General features: G+C 33.6%; 1 protein-coding gene across 1 annotated transcript in view; it reads right to left on the reverse strand.

Moving 5' to 3' along the window:
- Nucleotides 1-24,376, reverse strand: part of LOC149802631 (BAR/IMD domain-containing adapter protein 2-like) — a 111,430-nt gene that overhangs the window by 47,328 nt on the left and 39,726 nt on the right. The window contains exons 6-8 of the mRNA XM_089951953.1: nt 16,850-16,981; nt 4,922-4,987; nt 1,687-1,773 (exon numbers count right to left, since the gene is read on the reverse strand). Coding sequence (XP_089808079.1) covers nt 1,687-1,773; nt 4,922-4,987; nt 16,850-16,981 — 285 coding nt within the window. The remainder of the gene's footprint in view (nt 1-1,686; nt 1,774-4,921; nt 4,988-16,849; nt 16,982-24,376) is intronic.

Genomic DNA, 24,376 nt, shown 5'->3' on the forward strand with positions numbered 1-24,376 from the left:
TGACTGGGTGCCATCTTCTGTAAGTTGTTAATCAATCAAATTTCACAAAGGGAGACAATATGTGAGTATATAATTTATTGGCATTATCATAATCAGTCCAGATACATGTTTAACTGTAGTTTATATAGCATGCACTATTCCAAGAATGATAAGCAGAGTGAAAGGTTTAGGTCCTACACATTTTTATTTTTTAAAAAAGTGCTCAACTTATTTTTTGAGCACTAATTTACTTTCTATTATCAAAATCACTCAGATTAATATCTTGAGCTCTCCACTAAATACCATTCTTTTGTGCTAAAAGTGCTTTAGACAGTAATTGGAGCACTCGGAAAGTAGAGAGCTTGACTGAGTGAGTGTGGTATGCAGATCATCTAAAATTAGTAAGCAATGCTGTATTGAGATAATAATTCAAAGACTTAACATTAAAAGTTGAAATCTCATTGGAGAGTTTAAGGACCAGAATATGTACAGCTCGACATCCGAATAGATACCATATTATGCCCTCAGATCCACATAAGAAAAAATTTATGGTGGTGTGCTATCTATGATACTGTATCATTGAATGACATTTGGATAGGTCAGTTAGTACTATTTTGTATGAATGCATTATGCGCATGCAAAAGATAGATTTACAGCTTGGATATGCAGAATATTTGCATATTTTATGCAGATAATTTGAAAAAATGCATAACAACATTTTTAACGCATTCAAATTAAAAACATAATGTTAAGCTTCTGCATGAACACAGTCCATGATTGTGCATTTAATCAATATAAGTTAGGATAGAAGTTCAAGTTAAAGCTGTTCTGTGCACATATGAAAAGACAGTACATTGTGACTTGGAGGACACACAAACAGAATGATATTAACAAATGTAATCAGGACTAGTCTTAGTAAGCTGTTTGACACATTTCAAAATGACATGATTGACACCTTTATGATTAAGGCCAAGCCCCTAGTGTAACATTGTGATTGATGGTGTTCACAAGCCCCCTAGTGTAACATTGTGATTGATAGTGTTCACAAGCCCCCTAGTGTAACATTGTGATTGATAGTGTTCACAAGCCCCCTAGTGTAACATTGTGATTGATGGTGTTCACAAGCCCCCTAGTGTAACATTGTGATTGATGGTGTTCACAAGCCCCCTAGTGTAACATTGTGATTGATAGTGTTCACAAGCCCCCTAGTGTAACATTGTGATTGATAGTGTTCACAAGCCCCCTAGTGTAACATTGTGATTGATGGTGTTCACAAGCCCCCTAGTGTAACATTGTGATTGATAGTGTTCACAAGCCCCCTAGTGTAACATTGTGATTGATAGTGTTCACAAGCCCCCTAGTGTAACATTGTGTTTGATGGTGTTCACAAGCCCCCTAGTGTAACATTGTGTTTGATGGTGTTCACAAAATACACTTAAAAAAAACAAACAATAACCCATAATTCATTTCAAAAACAGGAAATGAAATACCCAACAGACCTGTAGTTTTTCTAAAATGTACAAGCCAAAAATTTCAGTACAGTAACTATTCACAACTAGACTGGGACCTAATTTATGAATACTATAAAAGGGGGATTGTTTTTATATACTGTTGATTTATACTAATTTTTACATGTCTAGACTTTCCATAAAAATTATTAACACTAAAAAGATGAAAATACTTAAGATAGTAGTAATTTATCCTTACCTGTCTGTGACAGACCATTTGAAAACTTGTATAGGCACATAGTTTTTCAAGAAGGAAACAATGACACTTTCTCTCCTCTACTAGGGCCTGTGGTATAAAAAAAATTTGGATGACAAACATGAGAAACAAATAATACACAATAATGACCATATTTCTAAAATGAAAAAATGGGAAATTCAAAATTAATGGCACAGTTAACTGTCCAACAGATAGAATCAATAATAATTTTCCCTGTCAGCACAGTTTATACAGTCAAACCTAGGTTACATATAACCACTACGGGAGGGGGGGGGGCTATCTGAAAGTGATCAATATGATTAAATAATCTTATATGCAAGTAATATATATATTGATTAGTGCATAAATGGGACCTAGAAATCATGACCATGCTATGCAGGTGGCTGTAATATATAGGTGGTTGCTTTATTATATACGTACAATGGTGGTTGCTGTATTACATATGTACAACAATGCTGTATTACATATGTACAATGGTGGTTGCTGTATTACACATGTTCAATGGTGGCTGTTATATTAACATATGTAAAATGTTGGTTATTGTATTACATAGGTACAATGGTGGTTGCTGTATTACATATGTACAACATTTCTTGCTGTATTACATATGTACAATGGTGGGCATTGTATGACATATGTACAATGGTGGCTGTTATATTCCATATATACAACAGTGGTTGCTGTATTACATATGTACAACACAGTTCTTGCTGTATTACATATGTACACTGGTGGATGCCAAATTACATATGTACAACATTTCTTGCTGCATTACAAATGTACAATGGTGGTTGCTGTATTACATATGTTCAATGGTGTCTGTTATATTAACATATGTAAAATGTTGGTTATTGTATTACATATGTACAATGGTGCTTGCTGTATTGCACATGTACAACATTTCTTGCTGTATTATATATGTACAGTGTTGGTTGATGTATTAAATATGTACAATGGTGGTTGCTGCATTACATATTTACAACAGTTCTTGCTGTATTACATATGTACAATGGTTGCTCTATTACATATATACAATGGTGGTTGCCAAAGTACATATGTACCATAGTTTACCAATCATTTACAACAACAAAGTTGATGTTATGTCTATAAAACTGCCGTAACTTAAAGTACAGTGCTCTGCACACCAAACTGTCTAAATCCAAATAATTCGCAAGTGTAAAAAAATTTCAGACATTGTTAAACTGGCACAAAGTCATCTACATGTATATATAATACAAACAAGCATACCCCATTTCTGTTGTCTACCTCAAGTGTTTTTTCCTTAATCATTCTAACAAGGATTTTGTCTAAAAGATAAACTCCAAAAGTTCAAAAATAAATAAAAGAACTGACAAATTGTTGTGACTGTCTGAAAATAACTCCAAAATATACTTAATTTTTCTTTTGGCAGTCTGAAGTGGTTTTTGCCAAAAGTCCAACAAAGCTTTTAAATGTGTAAAAAGAAATAAAATTATTGTATTGGCCTGAAAAACTATTAGTATTATTACTTAGGACCAAGATAAAGTACATACAATTTAATGCCGGGAATCTTAATAGCTTTTGTTCAATAATTAACATAGATTTTAGAGAGACATCTGCATGGAACCAGCAGACTTGGTTATTTTGAGTTCATTTTATATATAAATGTTAGACCTTGCTCTGCTTGGCTGTTTCCATAATAAATACCCCAAGCACTCTATCAAATACTTCTTATATTCCATTTTATAAAAAAAATGTTAGATTTACCACTAGCATCTGAAACGGCTTAGCGAACTGAGAGAGAGAGAGAGAGAGAGAGAGAGAAACTGTATCTTTTCTGGGAATTGTGATTTTCCAAGTAAATGCTTGACATGCCTTTTTTAGCTACAGATTCACTGAGTTTTATAAAATAATTTTGTTTTAGGCTGCACATTTCAGGATGACAACATGGATTTGACAACAGATCCACATGGTGGTTAAACACACAAATTTATAACCTTAGAATTCCCCATTTGTCTTTATGTATCAAGAAGCATGCAGTAAAGTTTGATATAATTGTCTTCTTTCCACATTAATATACATTTCTTTACATGCTGCATGTTCCACATTTAATTAATCTATCATCTAGTAAAGGTTAATTGTTTTGTAATTAATCTATCAGCTAGTAAAGGTTAATTGTTTTGTAACATGTTTCAGGATTTGACAACATCATTTTCTTTGAAAGCACTGATAAAAATCAATACAAAATAAACTCTACAAAGGATAAGAAAAACTGCAAAATTGCCAAATTTACCATAAATCTTATAACTCAGATACAAAATTATGTAGGTGTGTGGAAACATATGCAGATGTGGTCATCAAACATTTTGCAAGGAGAGAATATTTTATTTCCATGTTACCCCTACCCCACCCTCTCTCTCTCTCTCCCTTTCACACACAAACACACATACATACATACACACAAACACATACACAGACATACACATACACACACAAACAATTTATTTAGATGTAACTCAACTCCATGAATTATAGTAATATGTGGAATTTATATTCATAACTTAAACAACTGAGTCAAGCAAGGTCAGACATGTGACATATAGCTATACTCATCCCTCCCTAATATATATATATATATATATATATATATATATATATATATATATATATATATATATATATATATATATATATCATATGCACTATCCAGTAAGAACCAACCCTCAACCAACCCCAATTCCCCCAGGTACCTGGATCCAGTACCTTGCAAAATTTCCTACCCATCTATCGCTACATATGATCAAGTCCACTGGCTGCAACTGCTGAGGACTATCAGAGTCAGAACTGTGCTGAGGACAAACTGACTGGGAACTATTTTGAGGACAAACAGATTGGGAATTGTTGTGAGAAAAACTGACTGGGAACTGTGCCAAGGACAAATCTGACTGGGGGTTGTGCCAAGGACAAATCTAAATCATAAATACTTGCACAATTTCAAAAAAAGAATGCAAAGGTCCATAGACTAAATATTAAGAACCAAAAGTCATTCAAATTTTTAAAAAAATGGAATCTTGATAGCACATAAAAAATCAGAAGGTATGAAAAATTCTGACAATATATTTGACATATGACGGAGACCCTTTGTGGATAATGTTTGAAAACGTTTAAGAAACAATTTGATTATTACAGTATTTTAGGCTGCTATTACATCCCTCAAGTAACATCGCATTCTACTTACTAATTTCAAGCCCTGCATTCTGTATTGTTCCAGCCTCTCCTGACATTTGTTCAATGTCCTGACATACTGAAGGAAGAAAAGATGGATTAATACAAAATTAAATTTCTAATTAGGTATGTGTTATATTTAGTATGGTCTCCGATGTAGATGAAATCTGAATCCACACAGATGCAAAGAAGTTCTGCTACCACTGTTATTTTGGTCCCTTAATAGATTCAACAGGAACCTCAATATGTGGAAGCTCTATGAAAATGGTAAATGATATGGCATACCATTTCTTTCTATCACATAGTCTAAACTTCCAGCTCTGGTCCTCAACTCCAACACCATACAGTGACCCATGGGCCACAATGTAAAGTTCATCACAGATATGATGAGCATGCCTGCTATGACTGCATATACCATACAAACTTTTCAGCACACGATAGGCTATACATGGCGGCCAGTATTAACGGTGGAGGAAGAACCCGGGAAACCCCCGGGAAGAAACACCGACTCATGAGAAGCTACTGGCAAGCTTTCTCACATACCCACATTGGCCGAATCTGAGACTCGAACCCACACAGACAGAGGTGAGATGGCAGTGATCCATAACGGAGAGAGCTTTAGACCATTCGGCCACTCGGGGCCCCCTGTAAGGAGTCAGTGGAACAAACATCATAGATCCTGATCTGCAGTCACATTATGCTACAGCAGATCAGGAGCTTTGTTGTTTGCAGTTTAATGACTTATAAGTGAGTATATCTGTTATTAAAGTAAGATTAGGATTTTTTCTTTCTGTGGATGTATTTTATTGCACTGTAAGTGACTGCTTCATTACTTTTAGATTTTTTTAAAAATCATCCAAGGTTAGAGCGTCTGCCTCGGATGCGGGAGGTCATGGGTTCGATCCCCGGCCGAGTCATACCAAAGACTTAAAAAATGGTACTAACAGCTGCCTCGCTTGGCGTTCAGCATTAAGAGGTTAGTGTTAGGACTGGTCGGCCTGGTGTCAGGATAATGTGACTGGGTGGGACATCATGCTACATGTCTGCGGCATGATGCCCCAGTGCTAGACATCACTATAAACTGCCACATTGCAGACATCGTAGCGATATGACTGAAAAATTGTTAAAGCTACGTTAAAAATCAAAATCACATCACATCACATCACAAAATCATCCAAAGCAATAGGGTTTTGGTTTGGTTTGGTTTTGTGTGCTACAGCAAAGCAATATAAGTAAGTTACTCAGTGCCACCATGTAAATGGAGAAATTTTAGTGCCTTGCCCAAGAAGGCACCTATAGCTAACCTTTCTGGTCCACCAAAAGCATGAGGGAAACAAGGGACCGACCGTTTAACCTCAGGGGTGGGGTCTGTAATTTTTCGTCAGCCAGGATATTATTTTGTCTCGAGATAAATTTATTCTTTGATCTAATATGATTAACATAATTTTTTTCCACAAATCTGAGCAAGAATATTTTTGGGGAGCTGGAAATATTTTCAAAAAAGCCCCCCTCCCCATTAAATGGTTAGGTCCCTAATGATGTGTTAAATATGCAATATACATCATAAAAGTGAAAACTCAGAGAGGGAATTCCACTTCACAGTCACACAAAAGCCAGTACATCAGTGGTGGGGGGCCTTGGTGGCTGAGTACTCTAAAGAGCTGGTCTTTATTGACAACTGCCATCTTGTCTGTCTGCATGGGTTCAGGTCTTTGGCTTAGCTAAGGTAGGTGTGTGAGATAGCTTGCCAATAGTTTCCTGTCGGTTGGTGGTTCTTACCAGGCTTTTACAGTATTCTTCATTCAATCATTATAGTGGCAGCCATGCATAGCCTATTACGTGCTGAAAAATGGTGTAAAACTCACAACACAAACAACATCATCTTATTTAATCCAATGATGTACCATTAATGTATATGTACCTGATCTTTCTTCTTCTCTCATCTATTGGTCTCTCTCTCTCTCTCTCTCTCTCTCTCTCTCCCTCTCTCTCTCTTGAGTGAAACTCCTACACAATCATACATGTATTATATTATTATTACATCAATTCAAAAACCCAAATTGCCAATAACAAAACTTATAAAGCCTTCTTTGTTATGTAATAGTGTCATTCCAGTATTACACCTATAATGCCTGACATGTGAACAGAGTAAAAGTGAGGTCCCATGCAACATGGAGCTGGCGCAGGACACTGAAATGGCCCCACTAATTTACAATGGAAATGTAAACTTTATATTATTTTTTATGAAGTAAAAACAATAGTGTAATAATTTGGCATTTATATTTGTGAAAAGGTAATTAATTGAGGTACCAGAAAGATGTCAATAATTTAATTAAATAAGACACTGGCATGAAAATACCACTGCATAGTAACCACACTGTGATATAGTTTCACATTCACCTGTAAGATGGCCATTAAAGTTCTGAGACAGAAGAACAATAATAATTCAGATCTGATAATTAATGAAACTGCTATATGGTACATACAGCACAAACTAATTGATTTTCTATTCTTGCATAGTTAAAAGGTGTGAATTAAAATTGCCGTAAACATCTGAATATGCATGGAAACAGCTGGAATAGCATAATGCTTACTGGTACATATAGAATGGTATTGTTCATATATGTTTTAAACAGATAAAATAACAACAACATGTATTGACTTGAGATTCAAACTGTCTGTCTCGTTTCATGAAAGCACTTGAGCTGGCCTGAACAAAAGGTTTATCCCTTCAGTGGCTTTACTGATGTATCTGATCCAATGAGGGATTCTAATGTTTGACTGGCTGCCAGCTTTGAATTCTAATGTTTGATTGGCAAATGTCAGCTTTGAATTCTAATGTTTGTTGGCCAATGTTAGCTTTGAATTCTAATGTTTGATTGGCCTATGTCAGCATATAATTATAACGTTTGATTGGCCAATGTCAACTTTGAATTCTAATGTTTGATTGTCCAAATGTCAGCATATAATTCTAATGTTTGATTGGCCAATGTTAGCATTGAATTCTAATGTTTGATTGTCCAAATGTCAGCATTTAATTGCAATGTTTGATTGACCAATGTCAGCTTTGAATTCTAATGTTTGATTGGCCAATGCCAGCATATAATTCTAATGTTTGATTGGCCAATGTCAGCTTTGAATTCTAATGTTTGATTGGCCAATGTTAGCTTTGAATTCTAATGTTTGATTGGCTTATGTCAGCATATAATTATAATGTTTGATTGGCCAATGTCAACTTTGAATTCTAATATATGATTGGCTAATGTCAAAGCACTGAATTCTTACATCTAATTGGCTCATGTCAAAGCAATAAATTCTTTTGTCTGATTGGCTAATGTCAAAGAACTGAATTTTTACATCTGATGAGCTAAAGTCAAAGCACTGAAATTTCACATCCAATTGGCCATTGTCATAGAAATGATTTCTTATATCTGATTGGCTAATGTCAAAACACTGACATCTGATTGGCTATTGTCAAAACATTGACCTCTGACATATGACACTGACTTCTAATATCTGACTGGCTACTGTCAATGCACTGACCAATCACATGTCAGAAATTGAAGCTGAGTCTGACTCTGAGTGTGAGAATTTTTTTAGTAATCTCACGACATCAAATGAAGCCCAGAGGTGGAGTAGGTAGAATCCTGTTATAATTGCATCATGAAACTCTGTTTTATTTTCCCATAAAAATGCCTAGATTGCTTTACTGAAATTATTCTGAAGTGAATTAATATGCTTCAGCCATCATCACTGTTTACACTATATGATGCCATGAAAACTATTATAGTATTTGCACACCTTCCCATTTGTTTGTACACCCAGCGGATTGTAAAATTTAAAACCATACAAAAATGCAAAAAACTTTGTCATTTCATTACTGTTTTATTATTTCTAACCTGATTGTTACCAATGAGTCCCTAACAATTTTGAATTATTGGCGTTAAAAAGCAAACAGAACCTCCCAATGCAAACAAGCTAACATATACTGTTTGCTATCCATTTCTGCTCTCTAGAATACTCTAATTCAGTAGAAATTGTGTCATCTGCAACCAATATTTGCAATATCTAACTTTAATATTTCTAAAAAACAACTAGGATGAGAAACTCTTGCATGTGTATGTTCAAAAATATGTAAATATATTAAAAAAATTGAATTATTGAGATTTTGAAAGATAGTGAACTGACAGGGCTGTTGTTTAAGAATAGACTGGCCCAAGCAAATATGGTGACTGTGTTGCAATAGAAATTCCTGTTTGATTCAAAACACCAACAAGCTGACAGTGTTGGGGACCTACTGGTGACAATCGGGTTAAAACGTATAAATCAGTGAATGCAATGACTAAGTTTTGTGCATTTTTTCTATCCCTGATGCCTTCTGTTTTTAAAATTGGTTGGGGTGGGTCAGGGTTTACAAAAAAATGGAATACTTTAATCATATCAAAAATATGAAATGGGTCAAACAATGTCATATAAATGACATCTTGAGATAGACTGTGGTTTTGTAATGACAGCTTGAGATAAACTGTGATTCTGCAATGGTTATGACATCTTGAGATAAGTTTTCTAATAGCTAGATCAAAGACACTACAACAAAACCATTCCAGTGCAGTACCTCCATATCTATGTTTATATTAGATAACCTGTTTTCTGTAGCTAGAGTGATAAATTACTTATTATGACTCTGGTGCTCTATGGCAAATATTTGCTTTGCTGATAGTTAAATCTGATTTATTATCAGTAGACAAAAATGCTATAAAATCTTTAATCATACAACAATACAATGATTAAAATCTATCTGTAAACAATTTTAAAATCATTCATACTGCTACCAATATGGTGAAACATTCAATTTTGATATGGATAAGAGCTATATTTAGTATTAAAGCCTTGCACACAAAAAAATTCCAAAAACATAGAACATAATACTGCAGACGGCATATGTCTGCACATGATTGACTTTTTTGCTATATTGGTGGGAATCTTAGTTTCTGTTACAATTAAACACCTCCAAAAGCATTAATATAACAGCAAAAAGTTGTCACTCAGTTTTTAAATCCATTAGTCACCAAACACAGGAAAAATGTCACATTTTAATATTGAAGTTATCACACTTATATGTGCCATTTGAAGTATAAACAACATTATTGTAAACTTTGAAAATTTATGGTAATAATAATCATATTTCAATCTCAAAAAGGTCACTTATTTAAGATTAGTTCAAACTATAATAATATTAACAAGAGACCCATGGGGACCTGACAAGTGTAAAATTTTAATAGGGATAGGATTGGCTGAATCACCCATGAGTGATATAGAACCGTGTAAGGCTGTGAAAACAAATCCATGTATGATGTGAAACTGTGGAGTTAAAGGAAAGCTTTGGAGCACTTGGTCGCCACATTGTCTATCATTCCTAAAAAATGTGAGTGTTTCTGGTTTCATGCTTTAAAACACTGGACTGATTGGTGAGAATAAGATTTTTAAAACTTTTTCCCCCTCCATTTACTGTTGACCTAATTGTAATTCCTCTAAAAAATAGACCTTGTCAGTATTACTTGACAAAATTATTTTTCAGTAGTTAGATATGCACTATTTGTATAATTAAATAATTGGCATTCGGCTGATATAACTTGCTGCAAATTTAAAACATGCTGATTAGCAAACAGTCCATATAGTCAGCCATTATTGAATTATACTGTCTAATCAATGTCCAGGAGATACTAACAAACAAATTTTGGAATCTGTTATTTGTCTTTTAAAAAATTTTAAGATCTGAAAATTTGTAGATAAGACTTTTTGAAAACTGGAGAATCTGCATAATTAGTTTAAAGAGGACAATTAAATCGAGAAGTCATCCAAGAGCAAAGCATGCTGGGTTAGTCTCAGACCAGAGGTAATCATGTTCATTAAACATTGAAAAGTACTTGGCAAACCCTTCATCCAAAATGGCATCACTTTATATTGATAAAGTCCATCTGGAGTCATGAATGTCCAAATTTCCTTTGTCCTTGCCATCAGTGGAATTTGCCAGAATCCTTTCAAAAGGTCGAATCTGGTGACATGCTTTGCATTTCCAATTTTATCAATGCAGTCTTAGATTCTTGGTAATGGAAATGAATCTGTTTTAGTCACACTGTTCACTTTTCTGTAATCTGTGCACATGCGGAAAGTATACATGGTGAACTCCAGTCACTTTTACTCGGTTCTACGAATCATTCTCCAGCAAATACTGAATTTCTTTTTTCAAATATTCCTATTTGAGAGGGTTTATCCTGTATAGGTGTTGTTTCACAGGTGTGGACTTTACAATTTCAATGTCATGGTAAAGCAATAACTGTTTATTGTTCATTCCTTTCTTCTTGTTGCAAATGTGAAAGTTTCTGGTCCAGATTATTCATAATTTCTAAATTCCAAAGATTTGTCAGTCCAAAATCAGTAGAGTCTGATGGTATTTCTTTACTTAAATCCTTGGTTAGTTGGACAAGTACAACTAAATTAACTGCATGTTTAACCTGGCTATCCCTCTCAACAATACTGGTACTCCAATAATTTATTTACTTCCCAGGAGTACTATTATTATAATATAATTCATTCATTTTCTTCTTAACTTTGTAAGGGCTTTAATATCTAATTTGAAGAAAATTTTGAAGAATGAGCAAGAGAGACATAACTCTATTACCAGACTCAAAAGTTCTCTCCATTGTAGTTCTGTCAAACCATAATTTCACTTTTGACTTGAATTGCTGAATGCCAAATTCAAGCATAATCAGCTGGACAGATTTGGAAAGGTAAATTGAGTAAAAAACTTTATCAAAGCTTTTACTTTTGTTTTAGTTTTAATATTCCTAAAAGGAATTGCCTCAGGGAATCTTGTTGACACACACATAATGATCAACAAGTATTGGTTACCTGACTTGGTCTTATGTAAGGGACCAACACAGTCTACCATAATTCTGCTACATGGTTCATCAAATGCAGGAATAGGTTGCAGATGAGCCTTGTATATATTCTGATTGGGTTTTTCTACCATTTGACAAGTATGAAAAGATCTACAGTATTTACAAACATCACTTTGAATTTTTGGCCAATAGAAGTGATTCAAGATCTTGTGATAAGTTTTATTAATCCCTAAATGACCAGCCAAAGGAGTTTCATGGGCCAGACTAAGAATTTCCTGTCTGTAGGATTTTGGAACTACAATTTGATAGTTCACTGACCACTCATCACCAGCAGGTACCACAGGAGGTCTCCATTTTCTCATAAGAATTCCATTTTTAATGAAATAACAGACAGATACTTTTGTGGCTTCAGTTTCACTAATGGCCCTTTGAAACAAACAGGAGATCTCCGGATTTTTTTCCTATTTGACGACAAGTGGTTGTCATTGATCACCCTGATTAGAATAAAGAGAATGAGTTATTAAAAGAAGATCACTGTGATCAATACCTTTTGACTGATCCAAACAAGGAGTAAAAGTGACCTCATTAAAAGCCTAACCAATACACGTATCAGTTAAAGGAAAACTTTCCTGATCAACATCATTCTCAAGAGCTTTCTTTGCCATAGCTCTAGTAACTGCACAAGCTGGGTATAATCAGAGAATTCTTTTTCAATAGAATTCACTTTCTGATCTAAACAAGGCTTGTCAGTTACAAGTGGATTAACCACAACCTTACCACCAGCTAGGTCATTGCCTAGTAATAAATGAATGCCCTCAACATGTAAGGAAGACACTGTTCTGACTGTCACGAGTCCTGAGACTAAGTCTGATGACAAATTTACACAATGGAGAGGAACATTAACAATGCCACACTCTACTCCCTGAATAAGAATACTCTCATTGGAAGAGGACTTCTCAGAAAAAGGCAAAGTACCTGATAATAAAAGACTTGAGAAGCTCCTGTATCCCTTAAAATTTTAATAGGGATAGGATTGGCTGAATCAGCCATGAGTGATATAGAACCCTTCGGCATCAATGGTTCAAAATTCTCCACAATAAAATCAAATTGGGGTTTGTTAGACCCAACAAATGTATTGTTTTCAATACATGACTGTGACCTTGACTTCTTAGAAATAGGAGTATTTGGAATAGGTCTGTCTTGATCCTGGTGCTTATTTATCAATTTGTAGCAATCAGAAATAATGTGTCCTTTCTTTTTGCAATAGGTACACATAGAAAGAGACAAGGATTTCTGAACAAGCTTATCAGAAGCTTGATTTCCAAAGGTTGTGCCAGATTGAAATTTAAAAGTGATCGTATTAGGCTGAAATACTTTTCTAACAGAAGACTGCTGAATGGAAGACTTACTTACAGAAGAAACTTTATAAGCTAATGAATGTTCATCAACAGTACAAGCAGCATTTTCCAAGCTTTCGACCGTATGCTCATCAAGATGACTGAATTTCACTAGGGATACAGTTCTTGAACTCTTCAAGTAATACAAGTTGTCTGAGATTTTCATAATCTTGATCAACGTTCTTGGCTAAGCACCATCTATCAAATAACTGCTCTTTTTTCTCTTGCAAATTTGACATGAGTTTGTCTAACTTCATTTTTATAGTTCCTGAATTTTTGCAGATAAGCCTCAGAGACTAACTCATTACCCTTTAAGATGCATTCCTTAACCAGATCATTGCTGTAGTGACAGTGAATTGTAAATATCACTAGCTTTAACAGTAAACACATATTGTAATAATAGAGTCCAATGCTCCCTTGGCCATTTAAAATTTTCAGAACTTTTTTCAAACTGAGGAAACTATTTGTCTACTTCTTTTTCTCTAAAAAGGGGGAACTAACCTAATATTCTTAGCAACATCAAAACTTGAATTTGTATGTAAAGTGGGAATGTACTTTTCACTTGTCAGCTCTAATTCTCTTAATCTAAACTGATATTCCCTTTCTTCCTTCTCTCTTTGCATTTGCATCTGTCTCTCTCTCACTCTCCTCTTTCTCCAATCACAACTGCATTTGTTTCTCTTCCTTCTGTCTGTCTCTCCTCTTTCTCAAATTGCAACTGCATTTGTTTCTCTCTCTCTCCTCTTTCTCCAATCGTAACTGCAATTGTTCTTTCTGTAACTGCATTTTTCTTTATTCTTTCTGAAGTTCAAGCTTTCTTAACTATAATTCCATATTGTATTTTAATTTTAATTTCTTTACTTTTATGACAGACTTACTGATCAAAACCAAAGCACTTTTATCCCAAACATTCTTTTCCACCAAATACTGGACCAATACTGGACCAATATTTTTCTTATTTCTTGCTTCAGTTAAGAAGCTTTTTGAATCAGAAAAATCATAATTTCTTGCAAGTTGAAACAATTCATCTTTTTCAAGAAACCTAACTGTTCCTGGGTAGGATTTGAAAGAAAGATCTCCACTTTTGATGACACTGTAAAAAGCATGTTGATTTCACTGAAGATTTCTAAGATGTGAAATAATACTCTGGATTTAAAAAATTCAAAAACATGGGGATTTTAAATTGTAAAAACAGTTTTCTGAAATATTTTAGCCAAAATTCATATATCACAAGGATGAGCAACCCAATTTTCTGTTATGAGTCTATGCTCTTGAAATAAGTAACAGAGAAGAGCGAAGACAACAAGCTTTGTAGAATTTAACAGATAGTTTATTTCCCTAAAACACTAAGTGAATAATAAGAAAAAGGAACTTACAGTATTGCGAATTAAATCCAAAAATAATCCAAGAATTAAAAATCACAAGTCCTATCAATGAAAAGTTCTAAGTGAATCAGAGATCAAATCCCAATGGAATCCAAGATGGAAGGTGATGACGTCCGTAATAGTCAGTGTTGTACTGATATGTCAACAGTCTCTTATTGAATCACAGAAAATATATTTCTAAGTTTTTTTTAGTTCTGTATATTTTTCAAGGAATGTCTTTGTTAAAGAATTATCAGATCATTTATGTATTTCCATGGAAAATAATCACTTTAAATTCAATAATTTGAAGAAAATAAAAACTCAGCACAAACTGGATACAACAAAAAACAGCTTAACGTCTCAAGTGTTAAGGCAAAACTAAGAGAATTCTTATCATAACATCAGCTATAAGACTAACTACAACACAAAACAGATTCCAGGATGGGGGTCAAGAGTTCAACCTTCTGGAAGAAATGGAAGTTTGTTACATGATAAATATCACATCAACCAGCTGTGACCTTGACTCAACCTAATGATTCTTACTCTGAGAAAGAATTAAAAAAATATAAAAAAGCTGTTTACCAAAACTGTCATTGATTGTGAAACAAGGTCAGTGAAAAGATACAATGTATCATTTATTAATTGTTTACCTCAAAAATAAAAAAAATCAGAACACTGTTCTGGACAATATCAAATAAAGTAAAAAGAATTACATTACAGTAGCATGTAAGCAAATAATTTTTAAAAAAATCTCAGACAAACAATTAAATTAAATATAGATAACACCAAGTTTGACCAAATTTGGATCAGAAATGCAGTGTTGACAATGGAAACAAGTGCAGCCAAAAGCTAGCCTTATTAACATATCATCACACATTATTGAACTCGTTTGAGATCTTAGTGAAATAAGCATATATCCCAAGTTTTATCAAAATTGGCTCAGAAATATGGCCTTCACAGTGGTCACAATGTTAGCCAATCACAAGTAAGATCACCTCAATAATTTGTATGAATTTCACCTATTACCAAACTCATCCAATATCTTGATGTTGTAAGTCAATATTTAAAGTTTGATCAAAGTCAGGTTAGAAATATTGCTTGCTACCCTAGCTCAGCCAATCAGATACAAAATCACCTAATTAGCATCCATGAATCTCACTGATTATCAGATTCGTTGAAGATCTTATTGATATGAGTATATATTCCAAGTTTGATCAAAATTCTATTAGAAAAATGTCCTCCAGAATGGCAACAAATTTCACTAATCACATAGAAGACCATCTGTAAACCCTTATTCCAAGTTTTATTGAAATCAGAACAAAAACTTTGACTCCAGAATGGTAGCAAGATATTATTAATGGACAGATCCATAATGGATGATGAATGATTAAGCAATGCCACACCAAAAGCTCACAGGATCTTACAGCCATGTGACCCATAAGCATACAATTTAAAATAGAGAGGGTAAGTATCATCATGGCTGCATAGAATGAAGAGTATTTTATTGTTGAGCCCATATTAATGAGGAGTGAGACACACAGGTCACATTCTGATGTTGGTGGTTACTGTCAACACTTTATATGGGTTTTTATTGAAGATTTCAATAATGTTTTTGGGCTTTGATTTCAGTTTTCTCATCTGCTTATATTTCCTAAAAGCCTTGAAGGATTTTCTTCATTATTGGGATGAATCATTATGAAGCTAAGACAATTCATTTAGTGACTTGCAAACTTGCCTCTTTGGCCTTGGGGTCAAGGTCACAGTCAGAGAAAATCTGTGCTAAGGTTTTGGTCAAGAATAATTTTCTTAATTTTGCTCAACCCTTTGAAGGATTTTGTTGATAATCTGGATGAATCATTTGGAGGCAATGACTATTAATTCTATAACATGCTCACTGAACCTTTGACCTTTGGGGTCAAGATCACACATTTTATTGCAATGCTTTGATCATCTTCGTTACAGTTCTCCCTCTTTATAACATTCTTGATGACAGCCATAACATTAACATGTGTTATAATGAGGGAGTTTTATATAAGGGGTGTTCCAAAAACACCCATGTTCTAATAGTGTATACAAATTAAAAATACAATATTTCATGACACCAAACCACATTATAATTAATTCCCATCAGGCAAGAACTAAAATTAAATGATTCTGATTAATAAGAACACAAAATTTGAGTAATTCAGTGTTATCCACAGCCGTACTTGACTTATAAGAGTGGCAGAAATATACCAGGGGTGCTATTTTGATAATAAGTAGAAATGACTATATATACCTCTGCCTCTTTTTGTTCATTGTATGCAATTTTGTTCCTGCTTTTCTTCCTGAATTTCTTCAGTGACTCGTGGGCCTTGCTGTAAGGTCCCCAGATAGTCTTATGTCCATGGTGGTACTTCCTCTGTTCAGACTAAAATGGAAAGGGAACTTTAATTGCTAGTGTCTAATATATTTTATTGCCATGATAAAAAATATTCCTTGCACTTATAAAGTGTACTCTCCAGATAATTCAGATAATTCACTGTGGCTTTTTTCTAATGAAAGTATTTAAGCAATGAACCTGGAATACATAAATGAACAAATGGACAAAATGTTCTATACCCTTCCACTGTCATTGATGAAGAGATAAATGGACAAATGTTCTATACCCTTCCACTGGCACTGATGAGGAGATAAAAGCAGTGATATCTGAATAGTTGATGCTTTCGAAATACAAAAATGTAACTCTATACACACACAAAAATGAATATTAGCTCTATATACACACACACACACATGGACAAGTAAGTCTACACATACACACACAATGAACATGTAACTCTATATGCATACAAATGAACTGGTAACTACACCCACCCACCCACAAATGAATTATATTCATATGCTTCCAAGAAATTAAGTTTATTAGTCAAATACAGCATATATAAATTACTTTTCACATTTTAATGGAAGCTGACCCAATTGACCATCCATTTCATATATTTATGGTCCCCATCCCCCAAGAAAGTGGAATGAGGAAGTTGTGTTTGTTCACTATCAATTATATGTGTATACATGTATGATATGGTTTGTGAGTCAATCACAATACAACATCAAAGAGATATGTTTACAGAGCTTACAGATTTACACTATGATATCATTCCTTCAAGTTAAAGGAATTAATTTACTCATTCCCCTGTCTGACATACCTTGATAGTAAAGCAATATCTATCTTCCTGTTTTTGACATGATTTACTATGAATGTTTTACATACCTGCATGCATGCCCCAGTCACCAATGTTAGTACTAGGTAACAGTTCATGTTTAATCATATCTTTCTAACTGTGATTAAATGTCTGCCCATTACTAACAATATAAAAAGGAAGAAAAAAAACAAGAAATTACTTGTCAATTATTCCAACCATAGCTACAGAAGAAGTAAAACTTTCAGTATATAACAAATTGTGGTTTGTGGTTTAGATTTTTTTAAAGTAGCTTTAACAATTTTGCAGTCATATCACTATGATGTCTGCAGTGTGGCAGTTTAAAGTGATGTCTACCACTGGGGATCATGCCATAGACATGTTAAAGCTACGTTAAAAATCCAAATCACAAATAGATATATTGCAAGTATTTGCTTCCTTGCTTCCATAGTAGATATCAAAGTAATTTTACCAAGATAATTTACAAAGTCTTGATATGTAATTCTTTAATTATGTTAGTTGTAGGTCATCAAACATATGGACTTTCATATATGGCAGGAGTGTCTTTCTCCACAATGTGGCAACACCACCATAGGTTCATTGTCCAACTTGTAACTCTTTCCCAGTCAATATAGGTGTGACACCACAGGCATAAAAGTTTGCAAGTCCTTACATTTTACACATTGATCCACACAGACTGATAATTATGAGACTGTCAGACTGCTTGTTATGCCAATATCTAGGTACACCTGAACTATAATAATCTGAATATACATACATACACACACAGACCGCTCCAGTGGCTTAGTGGTTAGAGCGGGAGGTCGTGGGTTTGAACCCCGGCTGAGTCATACTAAAGATTTACTAATATGGTACAAACAGCTGCTTCGCTAGGCGCTCAGCATTAAGAAGTTAGTGTTGTAATAGGACTGGTCAGACTGGTGTCAGGATAATGTGATTGGGTGGGACATCATGCTTACATGTCTGTTGCATGATTTCCAAGTGCTAGACATCATGATAAACTGCCACACTGCAGACATCGTAGCGATATGACTGAAAGTTTTTTAAAGCTAAGTTAAAAATCATAATTACACACACACACATACATACATTCTAACACACACACACAATGTGAATTTGGATGATATAAAATAGTTATAATCCTTTCATACATTATGTTTTCTAAAAGAGTTAAAAGAAAACAAATATGTAAAAGGTAATGATGCATTACAATAATAATGTTCAATTAACAAGTAGCCGAAGTTTTTTAATCAATAAAATGTACAAGTAAGAAACAGGGCATGTAGGGACTTGTATATCAATCACATGTGGTTCATTTGTAGTTCAGTTTTTAAATTGTGGTTAAGTACAACCTTAAAATCCATTAAAATCACGGTATGTCATGAAAGTTAGCAAAACTACAGCATGTGTGTGTGTGTGTGGTACTATCATACAGGTTAGTGTGTGTGTGTGTGTGTGTGTGTGTGTGTGTGTGTGTGTGTGTGTGTGTGTGTGTGTGTGTGTGTGTGTGTGTGTGTGTGTGTGTGTGTGTGTGTGTGTGTGTGTGTTTATTTGCAAGGGCACAAAGTTACAAATGATGATTAAAGAAACAAAACAAAAATTATTTTTTTTACAGAATTACAGAAATTACAGAGTCTACGTGATGTTTGGCTTTATACAATAAGAAGTGTAACATTTCTGTAAATATCTACAACCAAACATCATTTAGGTTGTGTCAATTGTTTCTAAGTTTTGTTCTTGTCTCATTTGTGTAAACATCCTCTGTAGTTCAGTTCCCTAGAGAAAGGAATCAGCAGATTCCAAAAGAGCTTGGGATAGTTACACACCAGTTTTGCACTCTTGTTTGTGGTTTTTCTTTTACATCATGGTTTTTCCTGCCCATCTTTATAATCTAGTACATTTTGGAAGACTTTGTTTGTGGTGTAATTTGTAACTTGTATATCAATACTCTGGAAATTGTCATTATTCTGGACATGTCCAACAGGACTGGTATTGTAATGGTCATTAAATTGACCAAATTAGACACAGGAGGTTTCAATTGAGAAATTTGTATTCACACTTGATACAATAATTGTATTAACTGAAGCTGGTACAGTGGTATTTTACCTCATTTTAAACAAAAGACGTGCACTGTTACAGCTGTGAAACTGCCCAAATTGGATACTGGAAATTCTGTTAAAAATTGTATTCAGACTTGACAAATTAATTATATTAACCGAAACTGATGCTGCAGTATTTTACCAAATCCTATGTGAAAGATATGCACTGTAATAGGTGCAAAACTGACCCTTTGGGCTGCTGTAAATTGTATATACTGTACATGTATATTGATACCAATAAAACAAAATGAAGATGTAACACACACACACACACACACACACACAGAACATATAACTCTAGAGACAATGAACATGTAATTCTACACACACACAGAACAGGCAACTCTATACATACACAATCAACATGTTCTATTTACATCCTACCAAGGAATTAAATTTATTAATCAAACACTGCCTATGAATCCTATTCACACTGATCCACAGAAAGAATGGAACATTGTTGAATGCAAGGACTTAGGTGGACTCACTGAAGCAGAATTTAATAGTTTTACCACCAACCCATTGTGATTCTCTCAAAAGCAAGGCATATACAAGAAATTAGAATTACAAATTGACACCTTTTTAAAAATAAAGTCGATAATATTTAATTTTTTATATGATTCAAGATTAATATTCCAAAATCCAAATTAGTGTTGGTAGGTATATTAGTAGTCTACAGGTTTTCGAAGTGACAAAAAACAGAGAGCATCCAAGCTCAAGCACTGTAACTGATAATATGATGACCAATTGCTATTTTTACTTAAACATTTCTGTTTGCACAATATCTAATCAGTGTTCATGTCACCCATTGTTCTGTTTGATATGTAATCATGTATAATTTATTTTATTCTTTGAATGACTTGCTTCAAACACCTTAACTTCTCTTGTTACGTGTTCTGCTTTGGTAATTTTCTTCAAGTGCATGACTTACCATATATATTTGCTTATAAGTTGAGTCCAAACATAAACAAACAAGATCATGATCTGCTGCAGCATAATGCACTTGCAGATCAGGGTTTGTGCTGTTTATTCTACTGATTACTACTAACAAACTGCACAGACCCAGATCTGCCAGCACCGGAATATTTGGGCCTGTGCAGTTTGCAGTTTAACTCAACTTATATGTGAGTATATATGGTTATACATGTTCTGCCATTAGTAACATCAGTACAAAGAGCATCTGCCATGAAAGACAATCTGATTTTATTTTATCTGAGGTATAATTTATAAAGTAACATTTTATCAAATGTCCCCTCTGAAATTTCTTAACAGAATCTTTTGTTGAAACTTACAAAACATACCACTGCCATATTTGCAGCTTCTTAGAGAATCCTACCACTCATGCCTCAAATGTGTGTGAATAGCTGCCATTTGGACTGCCTCAGTTATTTATCAGAACAAAGACTGAATGTTGAAGTTGCCAATGCATCAAACTATTTTTCAGTTGCAAATTTCTGTTAAATCATATGGTCATTACAATCATAGAAACAGCCAGGTGGTTCAAATAGATTGTGTTTTTTTTTTTTCTTGCAAAGAGACCACTCTTGTGGTTAGAGTGCCCACCTTGGATGTGGGAGGTCATGGGCTAAAAAAACCTGGCTAAGTCATACCAAAATTGGTACTAACATCTGTCTTGCTTGGTGTTCAGCATTAAGAAGTTAGGACTGGTCGAACTGGTGTCAGTATAATGTGACTGGGTAGGACATGATGCTACATGTCTTTGGCATGTTGCCCCAATGCTAAACATCACTATAAACTGCCATTAGTGATATGACTACAAAGTTTTTGAAGGTATGTAAAAATCTAAATCACACACTTCTCGCAAAGAATTTAATTGTATAATTTTTCTGAAAATGAATACACCAACATACATTTCAGGCACATTTGTTTTTCATAGCAATAGCCAAGTCATGCCATAGCAACTCATATTTGCTGGAATTTTCTAACTTAAACCAGCTTTGTGGGTTGTGGGCTTTGTGGGTGTGGATTTTATGGGTTGTGGTCTTTGTGGGTAGTTGGCTTTGTGAGTGTGGATTTTGTGGGTTGTGGGGTTTGTGTGTTGTGAAATTTGTTGGAATTTGTGGATTGCTTGTTGGGATATTGCTCAGCTGCATCCAAATAATTCCCAACACAGGAGAAGTATTTTTTTATTTATTTATTTTTATATTTTGCTTAGTTCATTATGTTATTTAAGGATAATGTTTTATTTATGGAATGTTATATGAATTCTATTAATTTTTAGTTTATTTTATAAGTAAACAACATACCGTATATAAGAATGTATTTATACAATCAACATGAGCTTCATCCTCACTGATAAATAATTTTGTTCATTAATTTTTATTTTTCTTACTTTTGAGAAACAACATGCATCTCATGATATTTTTCTGAATTAGATCTTTGTTTTAATTTTAAATGCCATGGATTTTATTTGTGCTGAAAATATATATTTTTAAAAATTATATCTTCTATATTTTACATTGTAAATTTACACCTGTTTAATCAACACTTAATAAACACAAAATTCCAAAACTTTCATAAGACACCATATTGTCCAAGTCATTGTGAGCATTATTATTTCTTGCTTAACATGTTAAATTCAATTTACTAATTGCTGAATCCAGCATTTCATGTATAGAATTTATTAACTTACATAATATATCATACAAGGATTATTTAAGCCATTGTGAGCATTATTTTTATCAACCAGACATTTTCAGCTTAATTTAACCTAATAACTGCTTCCTTCAAAACTTCCTAAACATAATTTATTAAGTTAGATACTATATTTTCCAAGTCATTGTGGGCATTATCATCACTGACTTGATGAGATAAATTCAATTCAAAATGATGTCAATTAAATGAAAATGTTATAACTGCTTATTTCAGTAACAGTCTCAGAGATTTTATAATTGAATGCATTGTCTGAATTTTTGGAGCATCCTCCTCCTTGAATTAATACACTAAATTAAATTCACTATTATATCAATTCATTTCTGTGTTATGTCGATGCATATAAATATTATAAAGGTAGATATCAATTCAATTCATTGTTATGTCACTGAATATAAATATCATGAATGTGCATATCAATTCAATTCAATGTTATGTCAATGCCTATAAATGCCACCAATGTGCATATCAATTTAATTCGATGTTATGTCACTGAATATAAATATCAAGAATGTGCATATCAATTCAGCTCAATGTTATGTCACTGAATATAAATATCATGAATGTGCATATCAGTTCAGTTCAGTGTTATGTCACTGTATATAAATATCATGGATGTGCATATCAATTCAATTCAGTGTTATGTCACTGAATATAAATATCATGAATGTGCATATCAATTCAATTCAATGTTATGTCAATGCCTATAAATGCTGCCAATGTGTATATCAGTTCAGCTCAGTGTTATGTCACTGTATATAAATATCATGAATGTGCATATCAATTCAATTCAGTGTTATGTCAATGCCTATAAATGATGCCAATGTGCATGCATATCAGTTCAGTTCAATGTTATGTCACTGAATATAAATATCATGAATTTGCATATCAATTCAATTCAGTGTTATGTCACTGAATATAAATATCATGAATGTGCATATATATATATATATATATATATATATATATATATATATATATATATATATATATATATATATATATATATATATATATATATATATATAAAATAAAGGTGCATATCAATTGAATTCATTGTTATGTCAATGCCTACACATACCACCAATGTGCATATCATTCCAGTTAAAACAAGTACATGTATCATGCTATGATTAAAATTAAAATTAAAATTAAATTCAAGTTAAAATTTAAATTTGGAGTCATATTGGAATGAATGCTCATTGCAACAACTTTTCCATTTGATCTGGAATGAATAGATTTTGGTATTTTTTTTGATTCTACGAAATTTCGTGATTATGGACTGGATTTAAATGTGACAATTCCACATGAAATTTATTGGACTGAAGAAGCAAGGGAGAGGCGTGTTGACATTTGCAAATGTGTTTCTATTTCTGTCATTGAATGTTTGAAATCATAATGTGGGAAAAATATGAAGTCTTTCAATTGCAATTATCAAAAAGACGCTATGGAATTTAATGTTTATTTCATTTTAAGTGCAGTAAGGAGGATGCAATTGCACTAATATTCGAAATTACAATTTCGAAATGTGTAATCAAGACTGAGAACCTATGACATGGTTGATGTAATTCGGATTTGCAGAACTAAGAAAGTACATTTTGAGGAAATTCAGGATGTAAAACTGTAAGTTTATTTTTTTGCCATTCTTATCACCAGCTAAAGAAGACAGCATATGTCTTGTCACTTGTATGTTATTTGTAAGGACCCTTTCTTGCGTCTGTTGTATAGCTAGCCTAAATCCGAAACATTGTATCAACAAGTTAACGCGGAATGTGCCAAAGCAACTGGTATGTGGCAGTCCACGAAACATCTGCTTTAGTTCATTCAGAA

This window comes from Sinohyriopsis cumingii, chromosome 3 (assembly GCF_028554795.1).
Source record: "Sinohyriopsis cumingii isolate HCF-2022 chromosome 3, ASM2855479v2, whole genome shotgun sequence".
Taxonomy (NCBI): Eukaryota; Metazoa; Mollusca; class Bivalvia; order Unionida; family Unionidae; genus Sinohyriopsis; species Sinohyriopsis cumingii.